The sequence below is a fragment of the Myodes glareolus genome, chromosome 26, assembly GCF_982192425.1.
Source record: "Myodes glareolus chromosome 26, mMyoGla1.1, whole genome shotgun sequence".
Lineage (NCBI taxonomy): Eukaryota > Metazoa > Chordata > Mammalia > Rodentia > Cricetidae > Myodes > Myodes glareolus.
Genome location: NC_142051.1, coordinates 11,091,962 through 11,109,587, shown reverse-complemented (window position 1 = coordinate 11,109,587; position 17,626 = coordinate 11,091,962). Strand labels below are relative to the sequence as shown.

The window sequence follows — 17,626 nt, the reverse complement described above, 5'->3', positions numbered from 1 at the left end:
TCAGCCTTTCCGGCTCGCCTCCGGTTGCCTTGGTAACAGCCACAGCACTGGGCCAGCTCTTCCCAGAAGGCCTCGCGCCTTTCTACTTCCGGTGTTGGGATTGTGGGCCGACTTCTTCCGGAAGTGATTCCTGGTACGCGGAGCGTGGCCGGTACTTTAGCGGCTCGGCGTCAATTGTTTTTGTGCCCGACCTTGGGAGGCATTAGTAATCTAAGGAAATGTTACATTTTCGCCGAATTTTTGTTGACGCTGAATAAATGCATCAAACGTTAGCTCCTAAGCAATCGCGAGGGGCGTGGCGTGGTGACCCGCCCCTGATCCCGGTAGTGTGACATCTTACCTCGAAAAAACGTTAAAACAGGGAGGGAGTGGTAACTCAGTGGAAGAGCGCTTGCCTAGCGTGCGGGAGGCCTGGGATCAATACTCGGTTCTTTTTTTTTTAATGTGTATGAATACGCAGAGGTCAGAAGAGGGCGTCAGACTTCCCTGACAGCGGGATTACAGACTGTTGTGAAACCACTATGTGGATTCTGAGAATCGAACCTGGGTCCTCTAAAGAGCAGCAAGTGTTTAACCACTGAGCCATTTCTGTAGCCCACCGGTTAAAATTAAAAAAGTCCTGAATAAAAATCAGACCAAACATCCGACTCCCTAAAATAGAAGAATATATGTAACTTGACTCGGTGTTCTACAGTGTAAATAATTGTTGTACTCCATAAATATGATTTTTACTTGCCAATTATAAAACGGAAATAAATCATAAAAAGTTATAAACGCAAGGCTGGAGCCAGTGGTTAAGAACACTGGCTGCTCTTCCAGAGGGTTCGATTCCCGACACCCACATGGCAGCTCACACTGTCTGTAACTCAAGTTCCAATGAGGTAGTTCCGACTACCTCAAACTCCAATGAATAAGAAGAAAAAAGTTATATGTGGCATCTTTCGTTACTAAGATAGATTTAACAACTCTGATTCATTTTCCAAAAAAATTATTTATTTTTCTTTAGAAAATGAAACAAGCATAGAATAAAACACCCCCACCCCAGGTCCTGTCTGCACAATCACTGGTTTGTCACTTTGAAGGGGGTCTTCTTCTTAAGCAGTTAGTAAATAAAAGTTCAAAACAGAATAAACTGTGCTATTTTATAATGTAAAAAGAATATGTTTAATTAAGACTACATAGTTGTGCATGTGACTTTATACCTCATCCTAGACATTTAATCCATTCCTGTCCTCTACACCCTTAATTAGTGCTGCAATGTAGAAATGAAAAGCTTTAGAGAAGAGAAAAAGGACCCATTCTCTCCCTTCCTCCTTTCTTCCTTCCCTCTCTTCCTCCCTCCCTCCCTCCCTCCCTCCCTCCCTCCCTCCCTCTCTTCCTTCCTTTCTTCCTTCCTTCTGAGACAAGCTCTCGTTACATAGCCTGGCCCTGCTTCCTGAATTCTGGGATTATAGGTATATACTCACTGGGCAATGGTGGAACACACCTTTGATCCCAGAACTCAGAGAGGCAGAGGCAGGGGGATCTCTGTGAGTTCAAAGCCAGCCTGGTCTAGAGAGTGAGTTCCGGGACAGCCAAAGCTACACAGAGAAACCCTGTCTTAAAAAGTAAACAGGCAAGATGTCTACACTCACAGAGAACCGCGAGTGCCGTCTGACGGCATAACCGGCTCTCTTGCTCTTCGTGGTATTTTCACTTTAGAACTTGTCTATGTGTCCCCAGGTCTCACGGATGGCTTTTCCCTTCTCCCCTGCAGGGCATTGTATGTGAAGTTGTACACGTGGCACTGAAAGCCTGCTCAACCTCTGAAAGTTAGTCTTCGTGATTATTAGGATAATGTGCATGCTTATTGTAGGACCTTAAGGAAGCTAGGGGGCTGGGGATGTGGCTCAGTGGGTAAAGAACTGTGGCACACGAAGGAGGACCTCAGTTTGAATCCCCAGAGCCCATCTAAAGCTGGGTGCGGTAGTGTGGACACCCGTGGTTGTCCTTGGACCTCCACATATGCACTCAAACTAACACGTGTACACACATACACACACATACACACACACACACACACACACACACACACACACACATGCATACCCCCACTCATTCATAAGGAGGAAATTCAGGAGAATGTAAATCAAAGAGTCTAATACTTAGATGAGACTGATATTCTGGTATAATTTTAATTTTCTCTTCTTTCAGAAGTGAGCATTGAGAGATGTTTTCTGGAATAATGTTGCATTGATTACTCATGTAGCTGAGTAATATTTCAAGTAGTGTTTCAGACCTTTTTTTTTTAGGTATGCTGGCTAGTTTTGTTGTCAACCTGACACAACTCAATTTATCTGAGAAGAAAGAACTCAGTTGAGGAAATGGCTCCATCAGATTGACCTGCAGACAAGTCTGTGATCAGTGATTGATGTGAGAGGGGCCAGTCCGCCATGGGTGGTTACACCCTGGCCAGGTGGTCCTGGGTTATATAAGAAAAAAGGCTGAGGCCTGGGTCTGGTGACACACACCTGCTGTAAGGAGGAATTGCTTGTTCATCCTGGCAGCCCGGCTAGCTTAGCCCCGAAATAACCACACAGAAACTGTATTAATTAAAACACTGCTTGGCCCATTAGCTCTAACTTCTTATTGGCTAACTCTTACATCTTAGTTAACCCATTTTTATTAGTCTGTGTATTGCCACATGGCAGTGGCTTACTGGCTAAGTTTTGGCAGCATGCCTTACTCTGGTGGCAGATCCATGGCTTCTCTCTGACTCTTTCTTCTTTCTCCCAGAATTCAGTTCTGTCTTCTCCGCCTACCTAAGTTCTGTGCTATCAGGTCAAGGCAGTTCTTTATTCATTAACCAATATAAGCAACACACAGAGGGGACTCCCACATCACACACCTTTAATCCCAGACCTGGGGTGGGAGAGGCCAAGGCAGGTTTATCTCTATGAGTTAGAGACCAGCCTGGTCAACCAATTCTTGGCCAGCCTGGTTGACACAGTGAGACTGTGTCTCAAAACAGAACAGGACAAAACAAAATGACAGCAAAGAAAGACGGCTGGACAGACTGAAGGCTACGGGGAGCCAGGAAGCAGGGCTCTTCACGGTCTCTGCTTCCATTCCTTCCTCCAGTTCCCGCCTCACTTCCTATAACCTGAGGGGAGAGTAAGCCCTTTTCTTTCCAAGTTGTTTCTTTGTCAGTGTTTGATTACAACACTAAAGAAGCAAACCAGGACACAGTGCGTGGTCTGCCCCAGACCTTGCCATGTCTGTTAGCTTTCTGCTAGCATTCTAAACTAACCGAGCTCAATTTTAATGGCTTAGTCTCCACAGGTGTCTGCTTCCCTTTTCTAACTAAATTCTTTTTAGATTTATGCTTTATGTGTATGAGTGTTTTATCTCCATGCATCTATGTGTATCACATGTGTGCCTTGTTCCCAGAGAGGTCAGATGAGGGTATTGGGTCCCCTGGAACTGGAGTCATGGACATAAGCTACTGTGTAGGTGCTGGGAACCAAACCCATTACCTCTGCAAGAGCAGTTGCTTTCAATTGCTGAGCCATTTCTCCAGCCTTATTCTAACTTGCTTGTTTCTTAAAATGTGGTCTCATGTATCCCAGGCTGACTTTCACCTTGCCGGTAGCCGAGGATGACATTGAACTCCTGATCCTCTTGTCTCTACCTCCTGATATTACAGCCACATTTTGCCACCACGTCTGCTTATGTGGTGCAGGGGACAGAACCCAGGACTCCCACAGATCAAGTAAGCCGTCTCTCAACTAAGTTACATTTTCAGCTTTCTTCTGTAGCTGGATCAATTATTTAGCTTTGCCGAGTTCACCTCTATCTGCAAATTAGGGTTGGTAATATTTTGCAAGGTTGTAATGAGGATCGGCAATAATGCACATAAATGGAGCTCAATAAAAACAATCTAATTTTTGGCTTATAGCTTTATTAGTCTGTAAGTACATGTGTTCATAGCTGTATAATATCGCAAATGAGTGAATGCCCTCTGCTTCCCCTCAGCTCATGTATTCTAAACACCTGTGACATCTAAGTGCTGTTCATAATTCCTGAGGCCTTGTACGCCGATTTTTCTTAGATATTTTTCCTACATAAAACATATGCTGTGGTTCAACTTCAGTGATTTTCTTATTTGTCTTTGTTTTCTCAGACCCTACCGTCCTGTCTGGCTCATGGTAGCAGGTGCTGAATAAATGTGTGAGCTGAGCTGAATAATTTAGTGGGGAAAGAAACATAGGCACACGCACACCCACACAGGCACATGCACACAGGTGCACACACACACGCACACGCACAGGCACATGCACACAGGCGCACACACACAGGCACACAAACACACGTGCGTGCCCGCACACACACGCACACACCCACACTCACACACATGCGCACTCATACAGACACACACATAGGCACACAAACACACATGCGCGTGCACACGCCCACACACGCCCACACATACGGGCGCGCGCGCACGGGCACACACACACACAGGCACACAAACACACACATACGTGCGAGCACACGCGCACACACACATGTGCACATTAAACACGGAAGTCTGTCATCAATGCACTAACTTGTACAAACGCTTTGAACTGCAGAACAGACAACATTAATTTTGAGTAATGGTGCTGGCAATTCCCTGGGGAGCAGATAGGCTTGACCTTGGCCCTGATTATGGATACTGAGGAAAAAGCCTCCGAGACTGACACCACAGTGTCAATTGAGGTCTGGAGGTAGAATTAAACTATTTATCTTATCAGTTATTTGTGCTGGCAAGAGAGTGGAGTTGAAGGATGGGTCCCGATGAGCTAGATTTTGATGTGACCAAGCAGTCTTTATTGTTTCCAAGCGTTTCTGAAAATACAGACTTAAACTGGTTTGAGCAGGAGGTGGGAATGAGAGAAACAGCAGAAGTCAGGGCAGGGAAGATGGCAGAGAGAGCGAGCGCAGCAGAAAGGACCTTAGCGGCCTTCATTGGCGGGAGGAGGGTTATGTGCAGGACGGGGTGGCCACCTTAGTAGTCCAGAAGGCAGCAGGAGGCTGAGAAGGCAGGCCAAACACGTCAAGGGAAAGCAGCAATGGACTTGACGGCCAGGAGCTCCCTCCACCCGCTCACCGGGCCACGCCCACCAAACCACGCCCACCGAAGCCCCGCCCCGAGCTGCTAGCCGCGACTCTCCGGTGCCGGAGGGTTGAGGGCTCGCTCCGTGGCGGAAGCGGTGTCCCGGGCTGGCTAAAGGGAACGAGCAGGAGGAGGCGCCCAGGCCTGCGGGTCACATGGCTGGGGCTCCGGGCGGTGGCGGGCCAGGCCCAGCGGCGGGGGAGCCGCTGCTGCAGCGACGCGACTCCGGCCCAGGCTCGCCCGAGCCGCCGGCCCACGGGAAGCCCCAGCAGGGCTTCCTCTCCGGCTTCTTCACTCGGGACCAGAGCTGTCCGCTCATGCTCCAGAAGACGCTAGAGACGAGTAGGGGCGGTGACCTGGGCGCTGGGGTCGGGGGTGGCATCAGACCCGGGGCGAGGAAGGGCGGGGACCCCACTGAGTCCGGGGCTCCACTGCAGCCCCAGAGCTGCGTGGGCCTCCCGCACCACTCTTACTTGTGAACGCACGCGCTAAGAGTCCGCCCTTTTGGGTCACACTCACTAGTTTCTTATGTAAGTTATGCAGCAGCAAGGGCTGTAGGGTGACGGCGAGGAGAACTGGAAAGAACTCCATTAATATGCTTTTACTTCTGGCTGTGCGCCCTTCCCTGGAGTGGGGGGTGGGGATTCTTTAAGCCTCATTCATTCTGTAGGGACAGAGGGGAATGCTAGAGTAGAAACTCTTGATAAGTCCCGTGTTTATGCACCTAAGTGCGTTTTGCTAGGGAGAAAGCTCCTAGCTTCATCGTGTTCTCTCAAAAGAGGCCCATGACTTCTAAAACGTTAATCATTGCCACCGGTCAGGCAGGCGCACAGGTTCAAACCGAGCAAATTCTCACCAGTCCCAGGCTCTAGATAGAGCCTTGCTCCTTTGCATCGGCATTGATTGCCTGTCTACTTCAGATCTGTTTAGGGAAATAAGAGTTAAATGTATTTGTCCCAAATAAGGTTTCATAGCAGAATTGGTCATAATTTAATAGTCAACTGATCAAAGATTTTACTCTCTTCCTTTTAAAACAATGTTTTAAAATTTATTTTCATTTTATGTGCATTGGTATTTTGCCATGGGTGTCGGGTCCCTTGGAACTGGAGTTACAGACAGGTGTGGGTGCCAGGAATTGAACCCAGCCCCCCCGAAAGAGCAGCCAGTGCTCTAACTACTGAGCCCTCTCTCCAGTCCCTTACTCTTTTCTTTAAAAAAAAAAATTAAGGTTTATTTTATATGTATGATTGTTTTGCCTGCATGTATGTCTGTGCACCACCTGTGTTCCTGGCATTCAGGACTGTGAGCCACATGTGGATAATGGGAACTGAACCCAGGTCCTCTGCAAGAGCAAGCAGCAAGTGCTCCTAACCCCTGAGCCATCATTTTAGCTAGCTCCCTCCCTCCCTCCCTCCCTCCCTCCCTCCCTCCCTCCACCTCCTTCTCTTCCCCACTCCCCAGAGGTGACGACTGAACCAAAGGTCTTGCACTTGCTGGGTGAGGCTCTACCTTGGACTCAATCCCTAACCGCCCCCCCTTCTTTATTAACCACAGACTCACACTCTTCCAGGCACCACTGCAGAACTGGTCGGCATGTCCTTTTCTTGGAATGCCCCATTTGGGATGTGGTCCTCAGAATGGGGCCTGATGTTGCCAGGGAGAACAGTGTAGGCAAAATCTACAAGTTCTCAAATCCAAGCGCTATGCGGGTTTTGTTTTTCTGACCATGGCCCAAGACTCCCCTGGTCTTCCCATATGTGCTGTGATCCAGTGTTTAAACGAAGCCAGCCTCTCCTGTAGGTGTCATTTTGATCTTTGTGTTAATGTTTTATTTCGTTCAGCTTGACTTGCTGTTCATTCACATGTTTCATAAAAACTGATTTTAAGAGAGTGTTGGTGAGTTGTGTGATGTCTGCTGTTTGGGTGGTTATTTGGTGCTGCATTTTCTAACTGCATGCTTCTCACTGTCTTTGTAGACCCATACGTCAAAGTTCTCCTTGATGCTATGAAACACTCAGGCTGGTAAGTAAGCCTTTTCAGAAATGTCACTGTATCTTCTGGAGCTCCCAGAGCTAACACTGCAGAGCTCTCATCCTTGAGATGAGACACTTTGAACACAGCCTGCTCCTCTCCGTCCACGGCAGTATTTACAGCTTGTCTCGACAGTAATTCCCACACTCAGCCCTTACATTCCTCCAGCCTCGGGCATTGTGGTGAAGACACCTTAGCTTGGATTAATTAGGAGGAGGCTTCCAGTTATTAACTCAGAGTGGGTTAGAGGAAATGGCTTCTGATGTCTACTTCTTAATACCCTGACCCATCACATTTCCGGTGTGGTCCTCGTCAGGTGACCAACTCCTTGATTCACATTATAGAATGTGAAGTAGTGTGGAATCTGCAGAGGCGATCTCTTTTCGCCCACAGGCGAGAAGGCTGAGTCCCCACTGTGTTAAATGTCTTGCCAGGTTCTGCAGGCGTTAGTGCTGGGAGGGCTGTGCCGTGTGGACCAGGGTGTCCCGGCCAGGGCTGCTTCCTTCATACACGCTGCTCACATCTCTCCATTCCAGCGCTGTTAACAAAGAGAGACACTTCTCCTGCGAAGACTGTGACGGAAATGTCAGCGGAGGGTTCGATGCCTCAGCGTCTCAGGTGGGTCTCTTTACCCAATCTTCTTCCCTCTCCTCCCAGCAGATACTCGCTGATTTCATGTGCTGAGCCTTCAGTTTGGTAGACTTTGCCAAGGACTTAAAAAAACAGACCAGTCACGGTCTTCACTCTCAGGGCGTGGTACTCTTCCAAAGGAGATAAGACAGGGACTCCTTAAACAGGAAATTTGAAGCAGGTTAGGATCGGTGTGGTAACTTCTGGTTCCTGTAACAAGCAGCTAAGTTGTCTATGCCCCATATGCGTGACTGGTGCCCACCTAAGCCCCAAGGAAATGGGGGTTCCAGATGGTTGTGTGCTGGGAACTAAACTTGGGTCCTGTGGAAGATTAGCCAGTGCTTTTAACCACGGAGCTGTCTTTCCAGCCCTGTTTGTTTGTTTATTTATTTTTCAGACACACTCTAGCTCAGGCTGGCCTGAGCTCAGTGTATAGTTGAGGATGGCTATGAACTTCTGATCCTTCTGATTCTACGTCTGGAGTGGTGGGATGCTATGCCTGGTCTGCCACGCCTGGTCTTACATAGCTGGTCTTCCATACCTGGTCTGCCATGCCTGGCCTGCCACACCTGGCCTGCCATGCCTGGTCTGCCACACCTGGTCTGGCATACCTGGTCTGCCATGCGTGGTTTGAGCAATGCTGGGTAATAGAACCCAGGGCCTGGTGCATGTTAGGCAGTCACTCTACTAACTGAGTTACATCCCCAACACCATAGGTCTAAGTTTAAACATTCCTGCCACAGAGAAGCCTAACCCAGCTCTCCAGATTAGGCCTTTTTTTTTTTTTTTTAAAAATACTCTTTTACTCTTTGCTCTTTGGGGGCCCGCCACCCAGCTCCCAAGGGAATTACACAGAGGGTTATTCTTTCTTAAGAATACCTAGATTTGGGTCTGGAGAGATGGCTTAGTGGTTTAAGAGCATTGCCTGCTCTTCCGAAGGTCTTGAGTTCAATTTCCAGCAACCACATGGGGGCTCACAACCATCTGTAATGAGGTCTGGTGCCCTCTTCTGGCCTGCAGACATACACACAGACAGAATATTGTATCCATAATGAATAAAGAAATAAATATTTAAAAAAGGAAAAGAATACCCAGATTTAACTTGGCTTGTTTATTGCAGCTTTTCTTAACTTGATTTATCCCATCTACCTTTTGCCTCTGGGCTTTTATTTTTCCCTATTTCTATATACCTTTCTTACTTCTTCCTCCGTGGCTGGCTGTGCAGCTGGGTGGCTGCCCCTGACACCCTCCTCTCCTCCTTTTCTTGATCCTCCATCTCCTCTTCCCAGACTTCTATTTATTCTCTCTTCCTGACAGCCCCACCTATGCTTTCTCCTGCCTAGCTTTTGGCTGTTCAGCTCTTTATTAGACCATCAGGTGTTTTAGCCAGCAGAGTAGCACAGCTATGCTGTGCCTGTGTCAGACGGAAACCCCAAACGAGCTGGTATCCGATGCAGACACACTGGGTTTATTGAATACAAGCTAGCTCAGACTGTAATCCAACACACCGACACAGTAGGTGGGGGGAAAATGGTGCAAGCCTTCAGGGTAAGGGATTTTAAAGGGAAAACTGCAACCAGGGTGGCATTTCAGGATTGGATAAAAGTATACAACCTTTGAGTTTGTTGGTTAGGGTATAAGGGAATTTCAAAACAGCAACTGTCAGCAGACAAGAATTTCAAAATAGTGGTTAGTCAGATACCTACAAGGACATTTGGAGCAAGCAGATGTAAGCAGATGCTGTTTGTACACACTAGTGGGGTCACTTTGACCAGGGCTGGCACAGTTTCTTGGGAATGTTTATGACTTTGCTGGACTGCATTCACCCCCCCCCCACAGTTAGGCCCTGCCTAAAATTGGGTTCTTTCTCAAAATGGAGTTTGTTCTGCTCCTTCAGCTTCACAGAGTTAAACAAATGCAACATAAAGAATGTAACACATCTTTGTATTATTAAGCAAATGTTCCACAGAAAAAAACAAATGTAACACATCTTCAACTAATATTCCACAACACCTGGCGTTCTCATTGTATTTGCTCAGGACCATTTTTTAAAATCATTTTGGTAAACACTTATTAATTTCTGTCTCCATTAGTAGATTATATGTCGCTTATTAGATCTTGATGAATATTAGTCGAGTAAGTCTATGTTGGATGCATGCATATAAAGTATCTGGTACCTACTGAATGTCTAGAATGTGGTAAATGCAGCTGTCGTGATTGGGACTCTTGTGTCTTTATTACTGTCCTTTTCTTTTCTTTTCTTTTTCTTTCTTTTCTTTTCTTTTCTTTTCTTTTTCTTTTCTTTTCTTTTTTGAGGCCGGGTTTCTCTGTGTAGTTTTGGAAACTGTCCTGGAACTCCCTCTGATCTGGCTGGCCTTGAGCTCACAGAGATCTGCCTGTCTCTGCCTCCCGAGTGCTGGGATTAAATGTGTGCATCACCCCTGCCCGGCTCTTCCTTATTCTTACAGGGTCCTACTTAGCATGCTCCTGGCCTTTTGTTCTCTTTTCTGAGGGTTTTTCCTGGGAGTTTTTCCTCCTTCTAGCTAAATGGGTGTGGTGTCAGCCACTGTTCAGTTAAGAAGTGTTTTACATATGTTCTCAATTGAGTTCCCAGTTCTCTGCTAATAGTCCTCTCCTTTTTTACAGTTGGGGAAATGAGGCACAGAGAGGCTAAGAAATGAGGCTCAGGAATCTGGAGGAATGGCCCGGAACACTTAGGGGTCTCTCAGCATTCACATCTCAGCGCCTTTGTTGGGTGGTTCAGGTCACCAGTAACCTCAGCTCTAGGGGCTACAAGGTCCTTTTCTGGTCTCTGGGGCCACCCACACTTACTTATGTACATATTACTCCCTAAAAAAATTGAAAAAAAAATATACGAAGAAATTTGCTCAGCTTTCTCAATGCCCGGAGCTGTGATTTAAATATGCCTGTTTCTTCCCACAGCCGCTTCTTAGAACCACGGAGCTGTGGCGTCCGAGATGAACTGGTGTGGTCAGTTCAGGGGGTGCAGTGTATGAATACATCCCTAACTAGAGTGCTGGCAAGGCCTAGAGAGAGAGGGAGGGGTTAGTCACCAGACCTAGGACTTGAGGGACTGTGAGGAGAAGCGTGAGCAGAGGTTTCCTGTAGGTGCCGTGCAAGAGAGAAAAGTGGGGTCGGCAGAAGGAGCAGACTTCAGAAGTGAGCGACCGTCTCTTGTTTTCGTGTCCCTAGATTGTTTTGTGCCAGAATAATATCCGAAATCAGGCTCACATGAGCAGAGTTGTAACCCACGAGCTCATTCACGCCTTCGATCATTGTCGGGCTCACGTTCACTGGTTTACCGATGTCAGACATTTGGCATGCTCAGAGGTGAGTTTCATCGTAGAAGACATTTATTTTGTTCCCCCAGAACACTGAGCTCTTTATTCAGATACAACTATTTAAGCGTGTTCCTTTTCTTGCTGTTGTGACTTTAACATAGTCTTTTTGTAGAATTGCTATAAATGTTATCTTCAAGGCCTATTCAAAGTAACAATTGATTTAAATCATAATAAATCCTAATAAACTACTTTTCTTGGGGTACACTGAGGGCTAAATGCCATGCTTGTATGGATTTAAAAAAATATTAATTTTTATTGTTCTGGGATTTGAATGCAGGGTCTCTTGCATGCTAGTCAAATTCTGTTAACTGAACTATGTCCCCAGCCTTGGATTTGCTTTTACAACACTGGGGTAGAGCCCAGAGCCCAGTGCATGCTAGGTAAGCAATCTGCCGCAGCGTCAAGTGCCCAGTCCTTCCAGATTCTTGTTTAACCTTCACAGCAGTTCATCGAGGAAGGTAATTACTATCCTTGTCTGCTGTATGTGCAAAGTGAAACAGTTGTTTGGATTCTAGAGTTAGTGGCGGAGCTGGGATCACCTGGGTTCTTAACTAGCTTGCTGTGTTTCATAGGCAAAGCCATTGTTTGCCCCAAGGAGAGCATCAGCCCCAACAGTGCAGTGTGAAAGGACACAGGCTTGGGCTGCTCTCAGAAGTCAATGTGCTCCTAGGGAGACGTGTATTTAGTCTTGAATTTCAGCCTTTGAAGAGCACATTCTAGTGAGAAATTAAGGAATTTACAGATCTCAAACATGTATGTATAGTGTAGACTGTTTTCTCCTTCCCTTGAAATAAATAACGTGTCCACACTGCATCTGACGGAAGCTCATTATTTGGAGAGTAGACTGCACCCGAGTTTTTAAGTAGGCCTCCCTCCCGTGTTATGAGCCTAATGCCTGCTAGTAACGTGTTAGGTGCCCCGAGGCAGAGGACTGCAACTGTGTTATTGCAGAGGTAACAAGAATCAGACCATTATCTTGGCAGTGAATTACCAAAAATGTGGCTAAAGACTATGCCATGGGGGTAGTCCCAGGACTTAAAAAAAATTTCTATTAACATCATAAATCAGAAACTGTGCTAACTCTAGTAGGGTGCTCTTTATTCTTTGTGTTTTGTGATGCATGATTAATAAAAACTCAGAGAAAGAAATTGGGGTTCAACCCGAAGGTCAGAAAAGCAAAGCAGCTAGCCACTGATTTTTACCTCAACTTCAGTCTGAGATGGTGATCTTGCCTCCAGGAATCTCAGAATGAGACTGTGTCTGAGAGCTGTCTCCTCCCGTTTTATAATCCTTGCTAGGGCTGGCATTAAGGGCGTGCACCACTGGGATTAAAGGCATGCACCACCCAGTTTCTATAGCAACTAGTGTGGCTCCTGGGATTGAAGATGTGTGTTACCACTGCCTGCTCTGTAGGGCTGACCGGTGGGGCTATTTTAGTCTCTGATCGTCAGGCAAGCTGTGTTTATTAAAATACAAATGAAATGCCACCACAGCTTTGTGTTGCGTAACATCTCACACACAGCTCTGGGCCTGTGATTTGTATCATGTAACATCTCACACACAGCTCCGGACCTGGAGGAGACTCTCAGCAGCTGGAGACAGTCTGAGAGTGTCTCAGATTTGGGCTGTGGTCAGCATCAATTGCTAGTTTTAGTCACCTTCTTTGGAAAAATGTTTTCTTGAAGTCCCTTTGGTAATTTCTACAAGTGTTTGTATCTTCTAGAGATCATGAACTTTAACTGTGGGGTCCACCTCTCTGACTCCTTCTTTCAGAAGAAATTGTTTGATTATGAGGCTCCAGGTAATGTTTAGAAAATTCCCTTTGGTGAGCGATTGAACTCCCCTGCCACAGTGCCCCTGATTTGTGTAGCTTGTGCTTGGGATTCTGCTTTTGCCAACTGATATTTAAAGAAATGATTTAGAGCCGGGTGGTAGTGGTGCACACCTTTAATCCCAGCACTTGGGAGGCAGAGACAGGTGGATCTCTGTGAGTTCAAGACCTACAGAGCTAGTTCCAGAACAGGCTCTAAAGCTATACAGAGAAACACTGTTTCGAAAAACCAAAACCAACCAACCAACCAAACAACCAAACAACCAACCAAACAAAAAGAAGTGATTTAGAAGAAAGTTTCAGATGTGCTGGAGTCTCAGAAATACATGCTGATTTTCTGTTCCTTCCCAGTTTGAAACGTTTGCTGGCTGCGGATAGACAGAGAGCCCCTTTGCCCCTCACTTGCCCTCTGTGTTTGTGACAGATTCGAGCTGCAAGCCTCAGTGGAGACTGCTCACTTGTGAATGAAATCTTCAGGTTGCGTTTTGGATTAAGACGACACCACCAGGTAAACACACCCATGCACTCACTGACCCTCATGAGGGCCAGGAGAAGCAGTACGTAAAGGAAGGAAACACAGAGCTGGAGAGATGGCTCAGTGGCTGAGGGCACTGCCTGTTCTTCCACAGGACCCGGGTTCAAATCCCAGCAATGATAGCTCACACCTGTCTGTAGTTCCAGTTCCAGGGCTCGGACACCGTCACACAGACACATGTGGAAGCAAAACAGTAATGAACATCAAAAGCAAGGAAATACACTTAGTATCAAGAGCTACCTACCTGAAGAGCAAACCAGCTACTGCACTGTTTAAGCTGATGGATGTTTGTTCTATTTCATAGTCATGGGTCAGCCATGTGACTGTCCGAGAAGAGAGTTCTGCAGCTTCTAAAAAAAGACAAAAACTTTATTTTATTTTAGGTGTATGAGTTTTACCTGCATGTATGTGAGTGCACCATGTGTGTGCATGGTGCCTGTGGAGGTCGGGAGGAAGCATTGGATCTCCTGGAAAGTGGGGTCATAGACGGTTGTGAGCCGCCATGTGCGTGCTGGGAACCAGACCCGGGTTTCTGCAAGAACAGCGCGTGCCCTTAGCTACTGAGCCATCTCTCCAGCTCCAACTCTGGAATTCTTTCAAATGGGGATGGAAAGAGACTGTAAGTGAAATCCTATCCTGCTTCCCTTATATCCTAGCGACCCTACAGTTGGTTGTATATATACCTGCATCATTGACCCTTGTGAATGCAGGAGCTGATGTGGAAGCCATGGAAGGGTGCTGCTTACTGGCTTGCTCTTCACGGTTTGCTCAGTCTGCTTTCTTACAGAACCCGGGACCACCAGCCCAGGGATGTCACCTCCCAGAGCTGTCACCTCTCATGATGGGCTGGGCTTTCCCACTTAATCACTAATTAGGAAAATGCTCTACAGGCTGAGGTATAACTCAGCATCGTGGGGGCATTTTCTCAATTGGGGCTCCTTCTCAGGTGACTCTAGCCTGTGTCAAGTTGATATAAAATTAGCCAGCACAAAAGGATGCTTGGTGTTGGGTTTGTGCTAGGTGGTCTTTGGCTCTTGGGGGCAGGAACATTGTCAGCCCAGATGGGAAAATTTTATTTAAATTGTATATGTAGACAGATTTACACATGCTAGAGGTAATTTTAGGTAGGATAGATAGTATGATTCCTTAGGACTTTTTAAAAAATTTTTTTTTTTCGAGACAGAGTTCTCTGTAGCTTTGGAGCCTGTCCTGGAACTAACTCTTGTAGACCAGGCTGGACCCAAACTCAGAGATCCCCCTGCCTCTGCCTCCCAAGTGCTGGGATTAAAGGCGTGCTCCACCACCACCCAGCGATTCTTTCTGACTACTTAAGACGGTTTTATTGATCTTTTCCCTTCCTGTATTCATTTCTCTTTCACTCCCTAGTTAAAAGCACCTTTCCTTTCCCTGTTTTTCTCATTTCCCCAGAGGAGTAAATCTTAATTGTCATCTCTCATTGGGTCTTCTGACCCTTTGACATCTGGATGTTTTTTTTTTGTTTGTTTGTTTGTTGTTGTTTTTGGGTCAGGGTCTCACTGTGCACCTCTGGCTGTCCTTTGGTGAACAAGCATTTCCAGCTTGAGTGTGCTGACCATGCAAACTGGGGAAACAGAGGCTGTTGCTGACTGTCATCAGAATCATTGTTTATTTTTTATTTATTGCTCCCTGAGCGAGGGTTGCTGGTTTTGTTCCTGCCTCAGCCTCCAGCTGCTGGGAGTGCGGCTGGTGTCATCACACCTGGCCTTTAATTTATGTGTGATATGTCGTCTAAACTGGCCTGGAACTCTTGGTCCTCACGCCGTTGTCTCCTGAGTGTTGACTTCACAGGTATGTGCTGCCATGCCTGCTTCTGATTGTCTTTTATGGAGAGATCACTCACCAATTCTTTTGAAATATAGTTTGGAGAACAGAGAAAGAAATATTTTGAAAGCTCTCTGAGAACTGAAACGGCAGGGTCTTACATTTCTTAAAACATGTTAAGTTTTAGGATTGACAAATTCAAGATAATAGGTACGTTATTCTCCTAGCAAAAGTGAGGCCGATGCAGAGCCTGTGTTTGAATTTTCTTTCTGCCTGGATGAAGGCACTTTCAAGTTTGTTGTCTGTGAGCGGTTTCCCGCTTCCTTGGGATAAACAGCGGATCTGTCACCAGTCAGCTGAAAGGCGAGGAAAGACGTGTGGGAGTGAAGAACAGTTTAGTTTTTAAAAAGATGTGTTTTACTTTTAGTTATGTGTGCATGTTGTTGGGGTCTGTGTTTCAACGGTCAGCTGAAGAAAGAGGGTCACTCCAGAATGTAATTCGGTTTAGCAAAAGCACCAGGGGGGTCAGTCTCCATGGGCTGACTAGTGGTGGCTTCGTGCTTCTTTTATTGTTACACAAATGATAGACCTCTAAGCAAGTCAATTTCCGCATGCCCAAACCTCTGATCTAGAGTTTTTTGAAGGAACCATTTACCTAAGTGGTTCTCCACCTCCTGGTTTGCCAGGGCCCCTCATACGTTTTCTCATACGTTTTGCTAAGGTTCTGGAATCCTTCAGGGAGAACTCAGATAAGAATCACTGACTTTAGCTGGCTGCTGGTGGTGTATGCATTTAATCCCGGAGGCAGAGGCAGGTGGATCTCTGTGAGTTCTAGACCAGTCTGGGTCTACAGAGCAAGTTCTAGGACAGGCACAGGCTCCAAAGCTACACAGAGAAACCGTGTCTCAGGTTGAGAAAAAAGAATCACTGACTTTCAACAAAAGGTGTAATAGCACCCAGGCTTTGAAGTACATGCGTGTAGGTGCCTGAGGAAGCTACAAGAGGGCATCAGGTCCCCAGAGCTGGAGCTACAGGCGTTTGTGAGTTGCCCACCATGGCTGCTGGGAACTGAACATAGGTCCTCAAGAACAGCAGACAGCTCTCTTAACCGAGAGAGTCATCTCCAGGCCCCTTAAGCAAGATCAGTCAGGACTTCGTCTACAGACCTTTTTTTGTGATTTTGCAATTGGGAATTATTGTTTGGCAGAGGATGTTCAGAGGATTAAATCTGGCTATGTTCCTCCCAGAATAAGAAAATGGAGGTCTTAGTTATGTCTAAATGGGTTTATATTGAACTAACATGTTCTATGGTTTGAGAGTTAGAGTTATTAATGTTATTTTAATTTTTAGAATGGCAGAAATTAAGAGAACAGGAGAAGAAATGATTTTTTTTAAATTTTTATTTTATGTTCATTTGTCTTTTGCCTGCATGTATGACCGTGAGAAGGTGTCAGATCCCCTAGGCCTAGAGGTGCAGACAGTTGTGAGCTGCCATGTGGGTGCTGGCATTTGAACCTGGATCTTCTGGAAGAGCAGCCAGTGTTCTTAACTGTTGAGCCATCTCTCCAGCCCTGGAGAAATGAATCTTAGTCCAGGTAATATGTAGTTGTATCATAGGACTGAATTTTCACGCCAGGTGACAACACCCACTCTCCCTTCTGTAGACTTGTGTGCGGGACAGAGCTGCTCTTTCAATCTTGGCTGTGCGGAACATCAGCAGAGAAGAGGCCCAGAAGGCTGTGGATGACGTTTTCGAGTCTTGTTTCAATGACCGTGAGCCTTTCGGCAGGATCCCACATACTAAGACCTATGCCAGATACGCTCACAGGGACTTTCAGAACCGTGACCGCTATTACTCAAACATATGAAGATGGCCGCCATCTGTATCCCTGAGCCTCAGGACCATGAGGGAGATGTCCTTAGACACAGAGTCTACAATCGTATGGAATAAAGTGCAGAAGGAGCTGGGTTTAGCATTTGACTATAAAAAATAAATATGGCAAAAAAGGAACTCCTTAAACTGCAAGGCAAAATTGGATCTTTATAGTTAACTATTTAGTAAATAAGGTAAATAAATGACATTTTTATATTTTCCACAGTATACTTATTTTTTTTAATGCTTTAGTTTTGTAATTGTTCCCTATGAGATTATTTTAAATTTTGATTATGAGATCTGTGAAGCATGTACCTGTGTGATGTTGGTGGGAGGTCAAAGTTAGTATTTATACGGCGAGATGGTCACATTGTTGGACACTGGTGAGATGCTATCATGATCAAGTGCAAAGAAGGATAGTTGGGAA

The 17,626-nt window shown here is 46.2% G+C and overlaps 1 protein-coding gene across 6 annotated transcripts; it reads left to right on the top strand.

Moving 5' to 3' along the window:
• The first annotated feature begins 5,163 nt into the window (after positions 1–5,163).
• Positions 5,164–17,420, top strand: Atp23 (ATP23 metallopeptidase and ATP synthase assembly factor homolog). Of its 6 annotated transcripts, XR_014999794.2 has the most exons (7): positions 5,176–5,479; positions 7,114–7,159; positions 7,705–7,786; positions 11,012–11,149; positions 13,416–13,499; positions 15,197–15,353; positions 16,991–17,128. XR_014999794.2 is itself a non-coding variant. In XM_085683385.2 (6 exons), exons 1-6 carry the CDS (start codon positions 5,293–5,295, stop codon positions 13,828–13,830), a joined length of 747 nt encoding a protein of 248 aa, XP_085539511.2. In that variant the 5' UTR covers positions 5,174–5,292; the 3' UTR covers positions 13,831–15,041. The 6 variants fall into 6 exon arrangements, 5 of the variants coding, with proteins under 5 accessions (XP_085539512.2, XP_085539511.2, XP_085539513.1 ...); XM_085683385.2 differs by lacking the exons at positions 15,197–15,353; positions 16,991–17,128 and adding an exon at positions 13,621–15,041 and having other exon boundaries at positions 5,174–5,479; XM_085683387.2 differs by lacking the exons at positions 15,197–15,353; positions 16,991–17,128 and adding an exon at positions 16,774–16,983 and having other exon boundaries at positions 5,177–5,479.
• The last annotated feature ends 206 nt before the right edge of the window (positions 17,421–17,626 follow it).